The sequence below is a fragment of the Mustela putorius genome, unplaced genomic scaffold, assembly GCF_011764305.1.
Source record: "Mustela putorius furo isolate JIRA1106 unplaced genomic scaffold, ASM1176430v1.1 tig00003853_pilon_pilon_pilon, whole genome shotgun sequence".
NCBI lineage: Eukaryota > Metazoa > Chordata > Mammalia > Carnivora > Mustelidae > Mustela > Mustela putorius.
In genome coordinates, this window is record NW_025422005.1 from 33297171 (window position 1) to 33320000 (window position 22830).

At 44.4% G+C, this 22830-nt stretch overlaps 1 protein-coding gene across 4 annotated transcripts in view; it reads left to right on the top strand.

Moving 5' to 3' along the window:
- Positions 1 to 22830, top strand: part of CFAP57 (cilia and flagella associated protein 57) — a 69871-nt gene that overhangs the window by 15057 nt on the left and 31984 nt on the right. For all 4 annotated transcript variants that reach the window (XR_006601733.1, XM_013044892.2, XM_013044906.2 and 1 more), the window contains 7 exons: positions 3740 to 3879; positions 4868 to 5033; positions 5815 to 5928; positions 12160 to 12372; positions 13604 to 13777; positions 16742 to 16903; positions 21604 to 21759. Coding sequence is in view for 3 of the 4 variants with exons in the window: in XM_013044892.2 (XP_012900346.1) it covers positions 3740 to 3879; positions 4868 to 5033; positions 5815 to 5928; positions 12160 to 12372; positions 13604 to 13777; positions 16742 to 16903; positions 21604 to 21759 (1125 nt within the window). In the remaining variant the exon portion in view is untranslated. The remainder of the gene's footprint in view (positions 1 to 3739; positions 3880 to 4867; positions 5034 to 5814; positions 5929 to 12159; positions 12373 to 13603; positions 13778 to 16741; positions 16904 to 21603; positions 21760 to 22830) is intronic.

The window sequence follows — 22830 nt, forward strand, 5'->3', positions numbered from 1 at the left end:
AGGGTTGTTGTTAGATAGTCCAAGATGAAAATCTGGCCCTATTCAGTGTACTCATTTGGGGATGTCAGCAGGTTATTGATGTTCTGTGGATTCAGATCGAGCAGGTTGCTATTTAGGTGGGATTCACGGATTTCAGATAATGCTACCACCACTGGATTTAAATCTGCTATGAGATCCCACGGAGAATCCAGAAATCCCTGTTCTTCCACCGTGTGAGTATTGATATCATAGACTTTTGCCACACAAAATTGCTGCTGCTGTTTTCCAACATAGGGATCATCCTTCAAGCACGTGCAAAAGGGCTCACAAAGATCTTGTATAATTTTGTCCACCCAGATACACCCCATGGTCCTGACTGCCAAGGCCATAACTAGAGGATAGGGATCTTCACAGTCCTACACAAAGCTGTTGACAGCCATGATGGCCATGTCTGGCTGACTCTTGGAGTAGTTCATCAAATAGAGATACACAAGCCTCTTTAATTCCAGACTGGTTTGCATACGGTTCACTACATATGGAAAGAGAGAGCTGACATCCTCCCCCACAGTCATGGCAACAGTCACTTTCTTCACAGCCTCCCTCTCTTTTCTTTTTTTTTCCTTATTGAGTTCAGCCTGCAATTGAAAGATTTCTCCTTTTTCATTAATTGTGAAATGCTTGGAGTCAGTTATGGTTTGGGATTTTTTTTTAATTTAAATTTTTTAATTTAAGTTCAGTTAACATAGAGTGTATTATTCGTTCCAGAGGTAGAGGTCAGTGATTCTTCAGTCCTAGATAATACCCAGAACTCATTGCATCACATGCCCTCCTTAATGCCCATCACCTCAACTCCCTCCCCTCCAGCAACCCTCAGTTTGTTTCCTATGATTAAGTCTCTTGTGGTTTGTCTCCCTCTCTGATTTCATCTTGTTTTATTTTTCCTCCCCTTCCCCTATGATCCTCTCTTTTTTTTTTTTCTTAAATTCTGCATATGAGTGAGATCGTATAGTAATCGTCTTTCTCTGATTGACTTATTTCACCTAGCATGGTTTAGGATCTTTAATGTGAGACAGAGGCAAGGGCAGGGGTGGCCGCAGCAGCCAGAGAGCATGGCCCGAGTGGTGGGGTAATGGTTTCCTGCACGTCACAACTGAGAGTCTTCTTTGTAAGAATTATTTTTAATATATTACCAAAAATTAGAAAGTCAGATCTCAGAGACTTCTGAGAACAAGGGAGAAGGGGGATCCTAATGTGATGGTGATGGGGATGTAAACCCGCACAGGTATTCCAGAGAGCAATCTGGTAGTTCTTGGTCAAATAGAGAATGCATACATCTTGTTACCCAGTGGTCTGGCCCTAGATGCATACCAGGAGCTATATCATGCCGGTCTGCTAAAGAACATCCCCAAAGGCCTTCACCTTGATGTTCGTAGGAATGGAGAGTTGAAGACAACCCAGATGTCCATTCCTAGGAGTGATAGAAAAGTGAAGTAGCTGGATTCATTCTACAGAATACCAAACCTAAGTTAGAAGCGATGATTATACATATGACAACACAGATGGTTGAGAGAAAAAGGTAAAACTAAGAATGCAATCTGAAGCACATGCCGTTTACAGAAATATCCAAGGACAGAAATGAAACACATTGATTGGTGCCTTTGAGAGGGAAGAATAAGAGTGAAAATTAAAGAACAGAGAAATGAAATAAACATAAAATAAAAAATGACCATACATGAATTGATTATGACGGTCTACAGCTCTGCCCCTGGGATATAAAATAAAGAGAATAAAGATACCAAATCAAGGAAATAGGAAGCCAGGTCATCAGATGAGCTTTGGGAATGGGAGAAGAGGAAGAGCATTTGAAGGGCCTAGAAAGAGAATAAATAGCATGAAATTGGTATCTCTTGTAGATTCAGGAAGTGAACTTACTGAGAAACCTGGCAGAGTTACTGGGTCCGTTGGAGGGTTGCGGTCTTGAATTCTAAGTGAAACCAGTAAGCCTGCTTGCCTGATTCTCCATCATTGTACAGCTTCTCAGGCAAAGGCACAGAAAAAAACCCAAAAAACGAAAAACAAAAAAGGAAGAACTACTGCTGTTCTTTTTTTTTTTTTTTTTTTTTTAAGATTTCATTTATTTATTTGGCAGAGATCACAAGTAGGCAGAGAGGCAGGCAGAGAGAGATGGGGAAGCAGGCTCCCTGCTGAGCAGAGAGCCCCATGCGGGGCTCCATCCCAGGACCCTGGGATCATGATCATGACCTGGGCTGAAGGCAGAGGCTTAACCTGCTTAACCCACTTAGCCACCCAGGCGCCCCACTATTGCTGTTCTTAAGATAAGAGACTTGAGTATGTTTAAAAGCTGGTAGGAATGTACCAGTAGAAACAAGGAGGTTGAAGATATTGGAGAAAACAGGGGTAAGACATGGAGAAGAATGGGAATAATTGTGCCTGCTCATCGTCCCCAGCACGGCACCTTTTCCTCCGAGGTGGTAAGGAAGGCCAAGAGGAGAGAGATAAGCTAATAAGTGGGAAAGGGCCAGGATTTGACGGAACTCTCATCCCAGCCTTTGTCTGCACCTGATTGAACTCCCCGGCCATCACTCCTCCTTCAGGTGTCCCAGCGATAAAGCCCCCAGTTACAGAACACGTGGGGCCTACACAGCCAGTGTAATAGAATACATTTTCATGTCAAATATTCACCCAGTTCCCACTGCTGCCGGTGGCAGAACAGCACCGTTTCTCTGGAGAGGAATTTGGCAGTACCTTTCAAGGTCTTTAGAATTTCAAATGACATCCCCCTCCCCTTATTCTATTTCTAGAAAAGTATCCATTGTGTCAGTCCCAGCCTGCTGATGGCGATGCTATTGGCTAGGAATGCCTGAGGCACTTGATCAGGCCCATAGTACTCCTAGCAAACCCCCAGACGTTTCTTCCACCAGGGACAGAGATGTGGCTGGACCAGACCTTTTGTTTCTCACTAAGATTGCAGGAGGCACTTCAGCAAAAACCCTCAGGGAACTTCGGGGAACATGATTTATTACTCACAGGCTCTGGAGGGTACAGAGCACACATGATGGCCACACGGTGAGGTCATGGAGAGAGAGAAAAAGAGAGAGGGCACGGGACTTCGCTTATATGAGGCAGTAAAGGTGGGATGTCTAGGATTATATGTGTTCACTCTTTATGGGCTAATTGAAGGCTTAAGGGCAGGATTGAGAGCACAGGAAGGGAGAAGTGGGATCAATCAAGCGGTCAGTGTCTAAGTTATCCAGGGCATTCTGAAAAAAGGACCTCCATGGGTAGGGGCACTCTACTTCCTTACCTGGTGGTTTCGCTAGCAACCGGCAATAAGTCTATTCAGGTGGAGGTATTTGGAAATGGATGCCTGCATATTCAAAAGCTTAGTGTTGGACACTCACACCTCAGGATCTAAGGAGGTAATCACAGAGGTACACAGACATACATGCAGACATGTTTAGCCTGGTTACTCCTAAATAACAAAAAAATGGAATCCACTGAAGTGTTCCCACAGTAGAGGAATGGTAATTTATATTAAATTCTGGCATAGCTATAGAATAAAATATTGTAGCGCCATTAAGATAATGTTTTAAAATAAGATACATGATACTAAAGCAGTCTTCCTACAGCCTGATTCCTGGGCAGCCAGGCTAACTGATGCTCCTGATAGTACTGAGAGCTGACGTGCACAGCCAGCCTCTCGCTCACTCTGCCAGATCTCACTCTGTGATTTCTCCAGGGGGAGCCCGCTCACTTCGAGTATCTGATGTACCCCTTGCACTCAGCATCCATCACTGGTCTAGCCACGTGCATCCGCAAACCCCTCATTGCCACCTGTTCTCTGGATCGATCCGTTCGCATCTGGAATTACGAATCAAAGTAAGGATGAAAGGCATTGCTATTGTAGTGTGCAAGATTTCAGTTGTTAAATTTGTTCATGTGAAATGTTTTAATTAGAAAATTTTAAAATGTAATTGCTTAGAAGCTTTCAGTTGGAAAAGAATTTTTTTTTAAGATTTTATTCATTTATTTGAGTGAGAGAGCACATGCAGGGAGGAGGGGCAGAGGAGGAGGGAGAAGCAGGCTCCACACTGAGTAGGGAGGCCAACACAGGGCTTGATCCCAGGACCCTGGGGTCATGATCTGAGCCGAAAGCAGCTGCTTAACTGACTGAACCACATGGGCACCCTGGAAATGATGTTTTTTTTAGCAAGTCAGGCAACGTACCTGCTTCCCTTCTGTTTTTGTTTGTGCTTGACCTAGAAGATTGCTTTGTGTTCATTAAGTACTTACCACATGCCAGACACCATGCTGGACACTAGGGACATAAAGATAGCACACCAGTATCTCACCTTCTTGTATAACTTCCTATGTTCTTCCAGTTTTCCTATCCCCTCACTCCCATTTGATGTACTTTTTGCCACATAGAGCTCTCAGGATCACTCATTCCATCTCTTTCTCCTTATCCCTGCCCCCGTCACCCTTAACTCCCTAATGAATTTACCCTCCTGGCATAGCTCCCCTGAGAATCTCCAACTTAGTTTGGCCCCACACTGGAATATCTTGGGTCTTTGTGTATGGCCGCTGGGCTGCTGGGAAAAAACTGTATGATCCCTCTGATCTGGTGACTCTAAATGGAGCTGTGCCCTCAGCATCACTAGACAGCTCATTGATCACATCCCCTAATTTCCATACTCATTGCTGGGGACACTCCCCAAAGAACCAAAATCTAGAAAAAAGAGGAACCAATCATTTTAAGCAACAACATGTCTCAAATGCTATGATAAAAGAATTTACCAGATAAAGTGGAGGGCTCAAGGGCATTAGCGGGCTGGACTTCTAATTCAGTAGTTGGTCTTTCTCACAGCACACTGGAGCTATTTAAGGAATACCAAGAAGAGGCATATACAATCAGCCTTCACCCGTCTGGACACTTCATTGTAGTAGGGTTTGCTGACAAACTACGCCTTATGAATCTACTCATTGATGATATACGTTCCTTCAAAGAATATTCTGTCAGAGGATGCAGAGAGGTAAGACGCTGGAGATAATGGTCCAGTTTTGTAGAAAACTGGGGTTGAAATATCAAGAACTCTTGTTCTTTGAGTATCATCAGATAATTGAAGTGAGTGGACTCCCTCTGGAAAAACACGCTCTTGTGAGGTGAGACCAAAGCCTGTCTTAAAGAACTTCAGTGACTTTAAAAGAAGAAAAAGGAAGAAATCTAGTTCTTCTCTCACCACATTCTTGAACGTATGGGCTCCATCTCGTTTTTCTCATGCTCATCAAGATATTTCATAGAACCCCAAGCCTTGTGAGATCACAGGTGTGATTAATCCTCTCTGTGATTGCAGAGAAACAAAAAACATCAAAAAGCAAAGCTATCTCAGACTCAGAGTCCCAACTGGAAAGGTGAGGTTGGAGACTGAGTGGGGCCAGGGAATATGCATGTTAACAGGGAAAGGCAGGAAGCAGCCCATCGCACTTCCCCCTGAGATGACTGCAGAAACCAGATAGTGACTGAGGGAATTGCTTCCCCACTCTGAAACTTCTAGAGACGGATTGGGTGCTGTGCACTACGATCCAAGCAGCTTCACGGTCAGTGCACACGGCAGTGGCAGCAATCTTGGCCAGTATGAGCTATGGCAATAGCAAAGATGCAGTCCGTCCTCAGTCCTAGCTGTGCCTTCCACCAATTCCCACTTCCGCAAATGTTTTAGCCAGAGCTCTCCAGGAAAAGGAGCTCTTAGCTGTAACCTCCGGACTACTCATTTCTTTCTTTCATTCTTGATGTCTTGCTTTATCTCTTCGCAGTGTTCCTTTAGTAATGGTGGTCACCTGTTCGCTGCAGTCAATGGAAATGTGATTCACATTTTTACCACCACAAGCCTGGAGAACGTCTCGAACCTGAAAGGACACACAGGGAAGGTAAGTGAGTGAGCAGTGTCCAGGGAAATGAGGCGCATAGAGTCAAGCATTTCACTCACTGAGTGAACAAAAGAGAAATGAGCCCTTTCTTCTTGGATTTCACTGTTTAAGTGGGGGAAGGAAACAATAAAACAAAAGCACAGGCTAATTACTAATTACAATAAATGCAGTCAAAGAAAAGCATGGGGTGTTATGAGAGTAAATAATGAAAGAGTTGGCATAATTTAGATGGGGGTGTTGACAAAGGCTGGGTCCTAAGAAAGTAGGAAGGAATTAACCAGACACAGCTGGTGATCATCATTGCAGATAGGAATCCAAAGACCCTGGGATGAGAGATTGCATGGCTGTCAGAGGAACTGAAAAGTCTGTGGGGCTGGTATGTACACATCAGGATGAAACGCAGGAATGAGCCGAGATTGGTGAGGTTAGCAGGGCCCCAAGTACATGGAACCTTCCAGGCCTTTTAAGGATAAAAATGATAAAAAGGGGTTGTCCTCCTTGTTCCTTTAAACCATTGTAGACATTCAGGGCAGGGAATAATATGACCAGATTTGCATTTTAGATTACTTTGGCTGCAGAGAGAAGAATATATTAAAAAGGACAGGGTGGAAATGGTAAAGAGAATATTGTAGAGATCTACACTATTTTGGACCACGATGGAGGTGGGACAGATAGGGAGAAGTAGGTGGATTCAAAAGATATTGAGGAAGCAAAGCCGACAGTTTTTAGACAGAGTGGAGGTGGGGTATGAAGAGTTGGAAAGGAAAAGCACTTAAGAAAGGCATTATATGCAGAAGGACCTGTTAAAGATGATGGAATGGGAGTATAAAATAGGATAGTGGTTTGGGATATACATGGATGGAACACTGAGCACATCCCAGAAGTGGTAGAAGGAGCTGGAAAGGTTGGCTGCATCACAGTGTGTGTCCTATGCCAAGAAATCGGACTGTAGGCGATGAGAAGCTACTGAAAGGATTTAAGAAAGGAAGTAGTGGGATTAGAAGGTACTTCTCCAGGGGTGCCTGGGCGGCTCAGTTGCCTGGGTCCTGGAATGCAGCCCTGCATCAGGCTCCCTGCTCAGCGGGAAGCCTGCTTCTCCTTCTCCGTCTGCCACTTTCTCTCTCACTATCTCAAATAAGTAAGTAAAATCTTGGAAGAAAGAAAGAAAGAAGCGAAGGAGCAAACAAAGAAATGAACTTCTCCAAACAGTATTGAGGATGGATTAGAGGGGAGGGAAGTTGGAGGGATGGAGACCAGCTAAGAAGTGAGGGTAAAAGATGAGTCAGGAAGTAAACCGTGGCTTTTGTAGTAGAGACAGAAAGAAACATGATATTAGTTCTATATTGTACTTGTTATGTTGATGTGCCCAAGAAGTATGACACATGAAAGTGGAGGTCAGGAAAGAAGGCTGGAAATGAAGATTCAGGGGATTCGGTGGTAGTGGAAGTCAGAGGCATGAGTTACATCACCGAGGGCCTGTGTAGAATCTGAGAAGAATCTTGGGTAGGAGACAGTTGACCAACATTTAAGGAACTGGTTTAGTAAAGAAAGCCTGTGAAGGAAGGCACAGAAGAACTGGGAATCAAGGAATTGTATCACAGAAGCTAAGGAACTCATTCCTAAAAGGATATAGAAGTTGGGGGCATTTAAGGTCAGAGAGGGGCCCTGGGGGGCTCAGTTGGTTAAACATCTGACTCTTGGTTTTGGCTCAGGTCATGATCTCATGGGTTGTGAGATCAAGCCCCATGTTGGGCTCCATGGTCAGAGGGGAGTTTGCTTGAGATTCTCTCCCTCTGCCACTTTCTCCACTTGCACACATGCACACATGTGCTCTTTCTCAAAGAAAGAAAGAAAGAAAGAAAGAAAGAAAGAAAATCTTTTTAAAAATTTAAAAATAAAGGTCAGAGAGAAATCCTGTAAACTGACCATTGAGTTTAGCAAGTCACAGGTGGATCAGTGCAGGTGCTATGAAAACACAAGTGTTATTGAGTTACTGACTTCTTCAGTTTCAACAGTGGGATTGGTCTTCAAGCGACTATGGAGATGCAGATGAAATCACACCAGGTAATTCTGATGCTCTTTCTAGAACTCTGTGCTCCTCCACGGGAGGCCCTCCCTCACCAGCAGCTATTTGTTTCACAACTTCGCAAATATTTATAACACTGGTGTCTAACCAGGGAAATATGTTGGGCTTACATCTGCAATGTATAAAAAAAAAAAATACAGATGGAGGATGCAATAAAGCCATACTTAAAGGAAAATTTATAACCTTGAATGTATATATTAGAAATATAAAAAAAGATAAAAAGTCAGTGATATAATCATCCACCTCAAGAAATTAGGAAATGAACAGCAAGTAAACTCAAAGAAGATAAAAGGAAAGAAATAATAAGGCTAAGAGCAAAAGTTAATGAAATAAAAAACAAACACAATAAAAGATCATCAAAGCCAAAACCTGCTTTGGATTTTTTTTTTTTTTTTAAGTAATCTTTACCCTCAACATGGGGCTTGAACTCACAATCCTGAGATCAAGAGTTGCATGCTCTACCAAAACCAGCCAGGTGCAACCAAAACTTAGTTTTTTGAAAATGCAAAGCCAGGTGCAACCAAAACTTCGTTTTTTGAAAATGCAAAATGGACAAGCCTTTGACATGACTGGTCAAGGGAGGACAAAAAAGAGGTAAATAACCAAGGTAAATAACCAGTTTGAGAAATGAAAAGGGGATATCATTACAAATCCTATCTATAATAAAAAAGATCAAAAGAGGATATTTTGAACAACTTTATATAAATTGAATATATAGATGAAACCAACAAATTCCAAGAAAAATTGAGTCTGTAGAGAATTTATAAGGAAAACTAGGCCCAGAGCATATCACTAGAGAATTATATCAACTTGTAAGGAAAAGAATGACACTAATCTTTTTTTCTTAACTTTATTTTATTTTTTCAGTGTTCTAAGATTCATTGTTTATGCATCACACCCAGTGCTCCATGCAATACGTGCCCTCCTTAATAACCACCAGTTTCATCCTAACCCCCCACCACCCTCCCCTCCAAAACCCTCAGTTTGTTTCTCAGAGTCCACAGTCTCTCATGGGTTTGTCTCCTCCTCCAATTTCCCCCAACTCCCTTTCCTCTCCTTCTCCCAATGTCCTCTGTGTTATTCCTCATGCTCCACAAATAAGTGAAACCATATTATAATTGACTGTCTCTGTTAGACTTATTTCACTCAGCATAATCTCCTCTGATCCCATCCATGTTGATACAAAAGTTGGGTATTCATCCTTTCTGATGGCTGAGTAATATTCCATTGTATATGTGGACCATATCTTTTTTATTCATTCATCTGTTAAAGGGCATCTTGGTTCTTTCCACAGTTGGTGACTGTGGCCATTGTTGCTGTGAACACTGGGGTACAGATGGCCCTTCTTTTCACTACATCTATGTATCTTTGGGGTAATACCCAGTAGTGCAATTGCAGGGTCATAGGGTCTGTTTTTAATTTCTTAAGGAATCTCTACACTGTCTTCCAAAGTGGCTGCACCAACTTGCATTCCCACCAACAGTGGGAACAATACTTGTTATTTACTGTCTTGTTAATTTTGGCCATTCTAACTGGTGTAAGATGGTATCTCAATATGGTTTTGATTTGAATCTCCTTGATGGCTAATAATATATGAACATTTTTTCATGTGTCTGTTAGCCATTTGTATGTCTTCTTTAGAGAAGTGTCTGTTCATGAAGAATGATGCTAATATTGAAGAAACTCTTATCAAGAACAGAAAAAAGAGCAAATACTTCCCAATACTGTTTTATGAGGCCTGCATAATCACGATACCAAAACCTGCCAAAGACATCACAAGAAAGGGCCAGCCAGTCTTTTTCATGAACATAAAAACATCCTAAACAAAATATTATTAAACCAATCCATCAACATATAAAAAGGATAATACAGAATGACCAAGTTGGATTTATTCCAGCAATACAAAGTTGTTTTACAACTTGAGATCAATTAATATACTATACCACATTGACATAAACATGATTTTTCATCCTTATGATCTCCATAAGTCCAGATACAATAAAAATTGATAACATTTAATATCCATTTATGATTTTAAAAACAACACTTAAAAACTAAAAAATAATGGAACGTCTCCTTTTACTTACTAAAAATCTTATACAAGGAGCACCTGGGTGGCTCAGTCAGTTAAACATCTGCCTTTGGTTCAGGTCGTGATTCCTGGGTCCTGGGATCGAGCCCTTCATCGGGCTCCCAGCCCAGCAGGAACCCTGCTTTTCCCTCTCCCTCTGCTGCTCCCCCTGCTTGTGCACGCTCTCACTCTCTCTCTCTCTGTCAAATAAATAAATAAAATCTTTTTTTTAATTCTTAAAAATCTTATGCAAGATATTTAAGAAAACCTACAACAAACGCCCACTTGATCAAAAAATTATGAAAGCATTCCTTCTGAGATAGAGAACAAAACATGATGCCTTCAGTTAGCCTTGTACTGAGTCCTAACCAATGCAATAAGGCAAGAAAAGGAAATATGTGTTAGTCCATGAGCCTGCTATAACAAAATAGCACAGACTGGTAACTCATAAACTACAGAAAATTTCTCTCACTGTTTGGAGGGTGGGAAGTCCAAAATCCAGGTGCCAGCATGGGTAGGTGAGGGCTCTCTTCCTGGCTGTAGATTTCTCATGTCCTCACAGGGTGGAAGGGATGACCTAGCCCTTTGGGGCCTCTTTCCTAAGTGCACTAATCAACATATGAACCATGGGGGAGGTGGGATGGGAGGTAAGAGACACAAATATTCAGACCATAGCAAAATAAAAGGCGTAAAAATTGGAAATAAATAAATAAATCATCATAGATGACATGATTGAGTATGTAGGAAGCTCAAAGAATTTATCTGAAAATAAACTATTAAAATTAGTGAATCTAGGAATACTGTTGGAAATCATGTCCCTATATTTTTTCAAGTGTATTTTTACATAATAGTAACAAACAGAATGCAATTTCAAAGGTGGAGAGGGAGCTAAAGAAGTGGTCAAGGATGTGCCTGACAGGGTAGGAGTCCTGGAAATACCAAAAGAAGTGGCCAGTGGGTCAGGATGTAGGTCACTTAGGAGGAGATTGAGAAAATAAGCAAACATACTGAAGATAATAGGAGGCACGTCTCTCACTGCTGGAGAAGGGAATTACAAATATGACAACAGGGAAAGCCTAGAAAGATGTGTCTTTGTTTAGTGACCTGGCTGAACTAATTCTGAGAAGTCTTTCCTTCCCCTGCAGTGTGCAGCCTTGATGTCTCTGCTCAGATTTTTTTTTCTTCTTTTATCATTCCTTCTGGCTACCTAGGGACTGCCCCTGGGCTGATGTGAGTCACTTAGGAGTCGCAGACTGGGCTTAGCCCCCTGAGCCAGTTAACTTTTTACCCTTTACTGCTGGATTTGTGTGGCCAGGAGGCTGTCACAGTGCACGGAGTTCACATTTTTTGTTTCTTGTTCAGCCAGAGACTGACTAGTAGTTTGGAGGTTCTCTCTGTGATTGCACCCAAGAGAGTACAGCTTTAGTCATGCATACAGTCTTCCAGGCTGCCAGGAATAAGTGTGATTTTTATCTCTAAGCCTGGCTTCCTGGGAGATGCCGCGGACCAGAGGTGATTATTATTCAGTTAGCGTTAGGTCAGATGTTATGTTTAAACCCCTTGTGCCAGTGAGGCTTCTGCCCTGTGTTAACGGGTCCCCGTGCAGCTTAGAAGATGCTTTCCAGTTTTCCCCACATCCTGCTCTGACAACTCTTGAGCTGGTGTGGCTGAGCCCATGCACACAGCCCTCCTGACCCCCAGAGTTGTCTCTGTGATTGCAGAAGGGCTCTTCCTGTCCGTCTCTTTCCCTTGTTCTATAAAATAATTCTTATGCTCTGCTATTTTGCTTATATCGTGGACTGAACAGCCTTCTCTAAATTGCTTTCCACCAATATCTCCATGATTTTAGACAACGCCCAGAGGGTGGACTTCTTTCTGCTGTGTTCCAAATAAAGTCAGTTTTGTGCTTGCTGAAGGGCATGTACCAGGAAAGGACATGCTGCCTCAGTCTGGTGGAACACGTGAGGCATGCATCCTCCTTTCCCAAAGGAGGGGTGTGTGTGTCTGTGTGTGTGCTCGCGTGCGTGTGCGCGTGCATGCAGATTTTTAACAGGGTTTATCTTCATCCCTATAGGTTCGTTCAATTGTGTGGAACGCGGATGACAGCAAACTGATTTCCTGCGGCACAGATGGTGCCGTATATGAATGGAATCTGTCCTCTGGAAAGAGAGAGACAGAATGTGTGCTGAAGTCCTGCAGCTACAACTGTGTTACTGTCTCCCCTGATTCCAAAATTATCTTTGCAGTTGGATCAGACCAGACCCTCAAGGAGATTGCAGACTCTTCGGTGAGTCGGCCTGGGCCTCCCTCCCGGCTGCTGCATTGGTCTGCAGAAGGTAGCCTCTGTGTGGGCTGCAGGAAGAGTGATGGGAAGAGGGCTCATGAGAACAGGGTCCCTTCTCCTTATAATGTCCAGCCCGTCGTGCCTATTGGGTCAGCTCAGTCACTGTTACTCCTGGCATTTCCTGCCCAGCACCCTACCTGACTGGGTGAAACTGTGGGGCCCCTTTCCGCTTCCGTTTTGCTGGCTGGCCATTAAGGTCTCTTCCACCATCCAAGCCCGCAGGTCAGCAGCATCTCTAAACTACATGCTTACCCTGGGGTAGAAACAGAACTATAGTTCCCGCTGTTGCCTCAGCTTGCCACCCTATTTGTTTGAAACCCTCAAACTCTGAATTTTAGGAACTACCTCATTCGGCTCCAAAGAGTTGAGGGAGGAGAGAGGAGCTCAACAAAGGAGCTTCTTTGTACAAATGTGGCTGTGTACTTCTCTGGGCGTCCAGCAACAGCTGACCTTTGTTGGCTTCTCCAGCTTCTCTCCAGTGCTTGTCCCCATCCCGGTGCTGGTGCCTGGGCAAGTGCACAGATACCACTGCAGCAAACTGACCTGAGATGGGTTCCCCCATGACTAGAACACAGCTGAGAGGAGGGGTTCTGTTTATTGTGCCCCTGAGTAGCTTAGTCCTAATTGTGTGGTGGCTTTTCCAGTGCTGCACCAGAGCAAAGCCCCTGCAGGGCAGACCTACTGTTGCCGCCTCTTGGGATCCCCGCTAGCTGTGTGATCCGTGCAAACATTCAACAAGTGTTTGGTGGGAGGGGGGATGGGCAGTTGGGTGGCTAGATGGGGAGGTGAGTGAATGAGCAAGTGAAGAATTGAATGAGTTCCCTGCTGGTAGGGTTTCCTTTATGTAGGAGACACTGGTAATTGCTGAATAACTGTAGGACCCACATCGGTTCTGAATTTGAGATGCAAGGTGGCCCAGCAGTCAAGAGCAGAGACACTGGGGCCAGATTAGGGGCCTGACTGCCACAGGCTCGGTGGGTGAATCGAGGCAAATTACTTGCGGGTCCTGGGGCTTGGGCTACAGCAACTACCTCAGAGGGTTTTGGGGAGGATTGAATGAGTTACAAAATGTGAAAGCCATCAAATGGTGCTAGCGAGGTGGTGAGGAAGGAGGGACACCCTGAGGGTATGGCTCAGCCCCTCACCCTGAGCAGAGCCATCTGTGTCTCCGCAGGTCCTTCGAGAGATTTCAGCAATTGATGTCATCTACACAGCCATTGTCATCTCGCACTCTGGGCGGATGATGTTTGTGGGCACCTCGGTGGGGACCATTCGCGCGATGAAGTACCCACTGCCTCTGCAGAAAGAATTCAATGAGTACCAGGCCCATGCAGGTCCCATCACCAAGGTAAGTAGGGTTCCTCTGCTCAGGGGCCCATGCCCAGAACTAGCCCTTGCTGGATCCATCTGATCCTGCCCTCCACATACCTTCTTCATCCCTTCCACCTCCCCGGTGGCTTTTCTCCCCTTATTCCTCTCTCCTTCTTTATTCATCCAACCTCCCATTCCGTGAACATTGATTGGTTACTAATATTCTTTATTTAAACTACTCCCAGGAATATATTCTAGGGAATAATCAGAAAGAGACCTAAAGAATCTTGTACAACGTTGCTCCCCATAATATTGTGCCTGATAATGGGCCATTTAAGAGATGCTGTAGGCATGCCACCCAGATCTCCCATCTGCTGAGTGCTGGTCGTGGCACACAGGTTTCCTCTTCCAAGGAAGTGCCTTGGACTTAAAAAGAGCCAAAGCCCGGAAGATGAGCCCCTGCCACTGCCAGAAGGTACAAAAGACCTTTCCTGGGGCAATACTGTGAGCACATATTTGTAAATTGTCCCTCCAACAACTCTAATACCTAACTAAGGCTTTGAAGTTTGTCCCAAACTCTATACTGGCTTGCCTGCAGATAATGTCGTTATTAAGAAAGGAATTTTTTAAATTAACATATAATATATTATTTGCTTCAGGGGTACAGGTCTATGATTCATCAGTCTTACACAATTCACAGCGCTCACCATAGCACATACCCTCCCCAGTGTCCATCACCCAGCCATGGCCATCCCTCCCATCCCCCTCCACTCCAGCAGCCCTCAGTTTGTTTCCTGAGATTAAGAGTCTCTTGGTTTGTCTCCCTCTCCAGTTTCGTCTTGTTTCATTTTTCCCTCCCTTCCCCTATGATCCTCTGTCCTGTTTCTCAAATTCCTCGTATCAATGAGATCATATGATAATCATTCTCTGATTGACTTAAAGAAAGGATTTTTCATTATCAACTGGAACATTCTTGTACTGACCTTGATTGAGTCTTGCACTCAAAGTAAATTTAAAAATCCCCCTCTTCTCTTCATAAGTATGAAGTTTTGTGGATAAGGTACTTATTTTGCTGTTATAAAAATAATGCATGTTTATTTTAGAAATAAAATTCCTCCTAAGGCGCCTGCATGACTCAGGTGGTTGGGCATCTGACTCTGGATGTCAGCTCAGGTCATGATGTTAGGCCTCCGAGGGGCTCCAAGCTGGGTGTGGAGCCTGCTTGAGATTCTTTCTCTCCCTCTGCCTGTCCCTCACCCTCTCTCACATGTTCATGCTCTTTTTCTCTCTAAAAAAAGAAAAATCCTCTTAATAATATCATCATTAATATTTTGATGCATTTTCCCTTACTCTTTTGTTACATTTTGTATGTATTTTAAATACATTGAGAGTATACTGTATATACTCTTTTGTAGCCTGCTTTTTTTTTTTTACTTAATGCTATTATAAGCATTTTTTCATATAATTAGATGTTCCTGAAAGACATGATGTTAGTAACCACACATATATCCTGTCAAATGATGGACATAACTTACTTAATTCTTTTCTTACAACTGGGCATTTGATGATCTTATGAACTCTACCCACTATGCTGCTCCACAAGATCCTGTGGGTGTCTCTGATCATCCCAAAGGCTGAGCTGGTAGACAGAGGTGATGAGTAGAAGAGCATTGCCATTTGTAAGGTTCTCAACACATGCGCTGATTGTTGAGAAGGCCTTTTTCGTCGTTGATTCTTTGGCCTTCACTTTTTATTTGGGTATAATTATGGAGTCACAGGAAATTTAAAGAGAGCATAGAGGCCTGGGCACCCCCTCCCACTTTGCCCCAATTAAGTGCATCTGTCATACCTATTGGTGCGATATTGTGGAAGTGAATCACACAACAGAAGAAGAATGGTATCATACCACTGACATTGGTACAATATGCGTGTGTGTTTCCATGTCATTTTATCACGTGCCTTAGATTCCTGTCTCCAGCACTGCAGTCAGGATACACAAGAACTCCATAGCCACAGAGAGCCCCCTCGTGCTGCCCTTGCAAGTGACCCCTGCCCCCATCAGCTGCCCCCCCAAGTCCTTCACAAACACTCCTTGGTTCTCCATTTCCATCGTTTGTCATTTTGAGAATTTTATATAAATGGGATCATACAATATATGAGCTTTTGATAGTGGCTTTTCTCGCCCAGCGCAATACCCCCGAGCTCCATTGAGTTATTTCACGTATCAGTACTTCATTTCTCCTTACTCCTGAGTAGCATTCCATGGCCCAGATGCCCCATAATTTGTTTAGCCATCTACCTGTTGTAGGATAGTTCATTTTTTCCTAGTTTTGGGCTATTACAAATAAAGCTTCTATGACCCATCATAAAAAGCTTTTGGGTGGACCGTCATTTCTCGAGATAAACACCTGGGGGAATGATTGCTGGATCATAGGATATGTTTATATTTCATTTTTTAAGAAACTGCCAAGTTTCTTCCACTCCCACCAGCAATGCATGCAAGATCCAGTTTCTCCACATCATTGCCAGCATTTAGCATTGTCACTATTTTTATTTCAGCTGTTCTAACAGGCGTGTAGTCCTATCTCCCCCTAGTTTTAATATGCATTTCTCTAGTGGCTAATAATGTTGAACATCTTTTCATGTGCTTCTTTGCCATCTGTATACCCTCTTTGGTAAAATGTCCTCATATTTTTGGCCCACCTTCTAGTTGGATTGTTTGGTTTTTTTACTGTTTTGAGAGTTCTTTTTATAATCCAGGTAATAGTTAACTCCTAAGATTCCAAATCCACAGAGGACATAAACACAGTCTTGCTTCCTCTCTTTGTTAACAGAAGCTTGTGAGAGCTCCATGTCTTCTTCTTACCCAGGATCCAGTCTTCCTGCCCGTGAGGCTGTGCCCACTCGGGGTTGCCTGAACAGTTACCGTGCAAATAACCAGGTCAGTTCTGGTCATCCGTGGCCTCTGAAAGCTTCCTCTCTAAACTCTTTTTCTCCTCAGATGTCGCTCACGTTTGATGACCAGTTCCTGCTGACCGTTGCCGAGGATGGCTGCCTGTTTACCTGGAAGGTCTTTGATAAGGATGGTCGGGGAATCAAGCGTGAGAGGGAAGTGGGCTTTGCCGAAGAGGTGCTTGTTACTAAAACAGACATGGAAGAGAAGGTAAGAACCAGATCGAATGAAGAGGGATGTGGAAGTTCCTTAGCAGTCTGTGTCCAAACCCCCAGGATCAGCATTCAAGGCCCCCCACACTTGGCTGCACCCAGTGCCCTGTGCTGAGTCCCACGCTCCCTGCTCCCTGCGTATTTCCAGCCCACACCGCCATGCCTCTCTCCTCCCTGTGGTTGGATCTCTTTCCACCCTCACCCCTGCGTGCCATCCTGCCCCCTGGTCATCCTGACTCCTACTCTGCTCCACTTCTAGCCTGTGAACCAGCTTTCCTCCTCCCACTCTTGGAGAGCGGGAACCATGACAAGTCGTTCTCTTGTGTGACCCTTAGTTTCTAGCCCTTGCTAGACATGTGGAAGAGGGTCGTAAATATTTGCAGAATTGAACTGACAACTGGCTAAATGTGCCAGTTGTATCTGTGAAACTTAATAACTGCTTAGGGGAGCTGCCTTTATTTAAAAAAAAAAAATGAAGTATTTATAAAACAGCCCTGAAACCCAGGCTTTTTAATAATAAAAATAATGATAACCAGCATTTTTTTTTTTTTAGATTTCCCACGAACCAGGCACTGTACTAATTACAAGTGTTTTCTTGTTTAAATGTTACATCATCTCTGTGAGAAAGATCCTATTCTCCCCATGTTTCAAGAGGTGACTTTGGAGAAATTAAGTGACATGTAGTAGGATTAGAGTTCTGCTCCATATTTAATCTCAACCCTACTCTCTTAATCACTACCCCCAAAGTCCCTTCCCTCCTGGGAATGCATTAAACACTGTGGGAAGATGTGTTTTGAGAGTCTTGAGTGGACAGCTAGCTCTGCACCATGCTGCCTAAGGGAGACACCAAAGGGATGGGAAACTCACAAGGCTTACAGAGAATGGCAGAGCTATGCATTCATTGCTGTTCATCCAGAATCTCAAGGGCATCTACTGAATACCCACTGTTTGCTAGGTACTGGGGACGCGTGTGTAAAAAGGCCTGGGCCCTGTGATCAGGAAACTCAGTCAAGTAGAGATGAGTAAAACCATCAGAACAACCATGCAGAAATGGCCCCCAAACAGGATGATAAGACCCAGACATTTCCAGAGATCTCTGCAAGAGCCCCCTGGAACTTTCTGCAAGAAAGGCAAAGTGGGAGGAAAGGATGAGGGAGAGCCTGTGACAGTCAGGCTCTGCCCTACGGCAGGCAGGCAAGTGTGTCTCCTCCTCTTCTTTCTTCTCTGCTTTCTCCCCCATTCCTCCCAGAGGGTAGAGGAAAAGAGCAACTGGGAGACTCTAGGCTGTGCCAAAGGCCTGAGGTGTCTGGGCTGACTCCCGACCCAACCCCCAGCTTGGCCTGGCCAAACTGCTGCTAAGCTGGAAATGACTAGTGTATGTTCTGCTCACTTCCTGGTGCCCCTTTTCTCTCTGTATCTGTGAGACTGCGCTCTTATTCCCTGTGAGCCTCTCTGTCCTTCCCAGCTCCCTCCCAACCCTCTCTCACATTTCTGGGGGTGCCTTCATGGCTTGGTCAGTTAAGCATCCAGCTCTTGGTTTGGGCTCAGGTCATGATCTCAGTGTCGTGAGATCGAGCCCCACGTCGGGCGCACTCAGTGGGAGTCTGCTTGGATGTTCTCTCCCCCTCCCCCTCCCCCACACTTGCGTATGCTTACTCTTTCTCTCTCTCAAATAAATAACTCTTGTTTAAGAAATAAAAATTAGAGACACCTGGGTGGCTCAGTTGTTAAGCGTCTGCCTTCAGCTCAGGTCATGACCCCCAGGATCCTGGGATCAAGCCCCGCATCGGGCTCCCTGCTCTGCGAGGAGCCTGCTTCTCCCTCTCCCATTCCCCCTGTTTGTGTTCCCTCTCTTGCTGTGTCTCTCTCTGTTAAATAAATAAATAAAATCTTTTTAAAAAATAAAATAAAATAAAAATTTTAAAAAATAAAATTTAAAATAAAAGTCACATTTTCCAGAATTCCCAGCTCTCTTTTTTCTTTTTTTTTTCTATGTAACTGTCTCTCAGGACATGATTTACCTACTCATTCTGTCATTCATTCATTCATCCAGCCATCCAACTAGTACTCACAGAGGGGTCTGTTACATACCAGATACTATACTAAGGTCTGGGGTGCCAGAAGTGAAAGATATGCAGGGGCCTTTAGCTTGTAGCCTGGGAAGAGGTACCGGTAAAATGAAAAAGGAAAATTAAGTGTGTTACAGGTGTTATGAAGGAACGATGCTCTGGGGTTACAGGGGAAGGGACCCTGACCCAGGCCAGGTGGTGCTAGAAGAAGTGAGCCTTGGATGGAGCCTTTAGGAACAGATGAAAAAGGGTCCTCCACACCAAGGGATGAGTGTGCAAAAGGATGAGAGAGGTGCTCTGGGGAAGACTCTCCTGGCTAGGTGGGGCCAGAGAAGAGAGCGTGTGTGGAGCTGGAGCTGGAAGGGGATTGTGGAGGCCTTTTACACCACGGTTTAGACTTTGGACATTGTTCCTAAGGACCCACTGAAAGATCTAAGTCAGGGAATGACTTGATGAGATTTGCATCGTAGAAAGCCACCTCTGCAGCTAGGGGGAGAACAGACTGAGGAAGGGCGGTGAGGTGAGCCCAAAGCCAGCACTCCCATCAATAAATGTATCCCACCAGTCCAAGGCAGACCCCAGGGAGACCGCCTCATCTGATAAACATTCATTTAGAGATATGTTGCTGGTCCTGGGCTAGGCACCCAGGATAAAGCGGTGAAGCAAGAGAGTCCAAGTGCAACCTGCAGGGGGCGCTCTTCCAAGGAGCTGTCCCCTCCACCCCACTCCCAGTCAGACACCACATTCCCTAAAATCTTGCTCTTTTTAAAAAAAAATATATATTTTATTTATTTATCTAAGAGAGAGAGAGAGAACAAGTGGCGGCAGGGGAGAGGGGGTGTTGGAGAGGGAGAAGCAGGATCCTCAAAGAGCAGGGAGCCCAACGTGGGACTCAATCCCAGGACCCTGGGATCATGACCTGAGCCGAAGGCAGCCACTTAGCCAACTCAGCCACCCAGGTGCCGCTAAAATCTTGCTCTTGAATCTCTTTATTCCACTGGACTGTGAAGTACCTCCCACACACAAACACACACAGACCTAATCCCTGTGCCTTCATGTTTGAATCTAGCCCGAGCTACACACTGCCACCAGAGAGGCCTTTCTGAGACCAAATTAACTTAATCAGGTTGGACAGGACCTTCAGAGGCCCTCTAGGAGAAAATCCTAAATGCTTATCATGGCTGGCAAGGACCTTGATGGTCTGAGCTGGTCTAGGCCGCCTGTCCCTCTGCCTCCCACCCATTCCACATCACATGCAGTGCCCTGACCAGGCATCCACACTCTCACCCCCAACTTTGCCCAAGCAATTTGTTTTCCACTCCTCATCTCAATCAGTCTCTCCTGTGTGCCAGGTCCACACTTGTCCACTGGCAGGGACTGCGGAAATGTGCATAACACATTCCTTCTTCTCTAGTGGTCTGCAGTGGGGGGTGGGGGCGGGGAGATGAACCAAAATAGATGAGATAGAGACGCACGGCTGGGAGTGAGGGGTCATCATGGATGAGTGAGAGGAAAACACCTGTGATCTCACCCTCTCTGTCATTAGCATTACCTTTTTCAGGAAAGGAAGGGTGTCTGTCTCACAGTATTTTTAGAAAACTTTGGCATCAGTGAATACAACAGATTGAAAGAAGAAGTCCCTAGACATAGGAACCAGCAAGGCAGGAAGAGTTAGGACCTCAGTTAAAGTGAGGATAGTGAGGCCAGAAGAGGCATGATAGACGTTGAGAGGGGCACACTGACAGTCCTGGGGAACCACCCGGCTCTGAGCACCTATCGGAATTTGTAATGATGTTATTTGGCTTCCTCAGTAGTAAGTTCCATGGGGCAGGCATCCTAGTTCAACACATGTTCTTTAGGTACCTACTGTGTGTTAGGTACACTTGTATATATCAGTATACCAAGCCAGCAAAGAGCTGAGCCTTCCTCGAGCTTAAATTCTAATGGGGGTAGGGACGCCTGGGTGGCTCAGTTGGTTAAGCAGCTGCCTTCGGCTCAGGTCATGATCCCAGCGTCCTGGGATCGAGTCCCACATCGGGCTCCTTGCTCCGCGGGGAGCCTGCTTCTCCCTCTGCCTCTGCCTTCCACTCTGTCTGCCTGTGCTTGCTCTCACTCGCTCTCTCTCTCTCTGACAAATAAATAAATAAAATCTTAAAAAAAAAAAATTCTAATGGGGGAAGAAGACAAAAGACAATAAACAAAATCAAACCTAAATTGCATTGGAAAGTGCCTAGATCTAAGAAAATAGTAATGTAGAGCAGAGGGTCATGAGTGCCAGAAATGGGAAGGGAAGGGCCGCAGGAATACCTAGTGTGGTCCCAGTAGACCTCACCGAGCAGGTGGCATTTACGCGGATCTGAAGAGGAGAGAGTTGTTAGTGTCGTGCCTGGCGCCCAGAGGGGTTCACTGTATGGATGTTGTGAGGGCAGAGAAAGAAACTCCTATGTCTTCTAGTTTTTAGCCCGGTTGTCTTGCGGGGAAAAGATGACAAGGTGCAGTGGAGACTCATGAGTTTGAGGTTGGGCGGAGCTGCAGATCTCAAGAGAGCTCAAGGCCACCAGGTTAACTCTTCCGATTCGCGCCCCCCCCCACTGTGAATGTTCTTGATTCTGGTGTCCTTCCCCCAAAGGCTCAGATTATGTTGGAGCTGAAGACTCGTGTGGAAGAATTAAAAATGGAGAACGAGTATCAGCTTCGACTGAAAGACATGAACTACTCTGAGAAGATTAAGGAGCTAACGGATAAGTTCCTCCAGGAAATGGAGTCCTTGAAAACGAAAAACCAGGTGTGTTTGAGAGACTCAGCCAACAACCACAAATAACAAGACGTTTTCAATTTACTCAAGATGGAAGTGGCGTAGGCTATCCAAGCTACACTCGGAAGGTGAACCACATGATAATGTGTGGTTTTTCAGCAGAGCTGCTATCATCAGAAATGCTTCCAGCAAAGTGCCAGGTGGAATAAAGCAGAATTTATAACTCTCTATAGCAAACGGTATTAATCAAGTAAAATAAACACACATAGACCAGTTAGTAAGAAAATAGCTAGCAACGGGATTTCCTCTGGAAGTTGGGATTATGGATCATTTAAATTTTGTTCTCTATGCTTTTTTGTATTTTTGCAAATTCTCTACAATGAGACTATATTATCTTTATGATCAAGAGGAACTTATTTAAAAACAGAATGATAAGGTCATAAGAAAAACAGAGGATAGGAAGAGAAGAGCTACCAAACACTGATTTCAGGATTGTTGTTCAGGATTGAACAAAATTAGTCTAAATGGTCCTCCTGCAGTAAGATTTGATCCAGGACTCTCCAGAATAATTCCCTTATTCTCCACAAATTGGTCCTGCCCTTCATCCAAAACCCCCAAATTTTGACTCGGAGAGTAATTGTGCTTTTATGTTATCTCCACGGGTCAGAGAATTTGACCAACCAGGGGGTAAAAAAAAAAAAGCCCCTGGCTGTTAGTTTTATTATTTTGTTCCTTTAGTCAACAGACATTGCTGTGGGGCCTTCCATAAACTAAGCACAAAGGTATTCCTGGGGGTGGCCCCTCTGCCTGCAAGGAGCTTTCCTGCCCTATTAAAGAAAACACCCCTTAGAAGCTGACACATTAGCACATCCAAGAAGTTAGTTGACAGCAATGTGCAGGCAACAGAGAATTCAAATGAGTCTTTACTTTCTTCTACCCCAAAATCCATCTGCTACATGTCCAAAACTGAACTCATCATTGACAAGACCCATTTAGTAGACAGGATATAAATAGAGAAAGTCTAGAACTTTCAGAGCAGAATATAATATAAATAAAAAGTGATAGCTTGCTTGTTGCTCATGGAACAATGCTTGGTGCAAA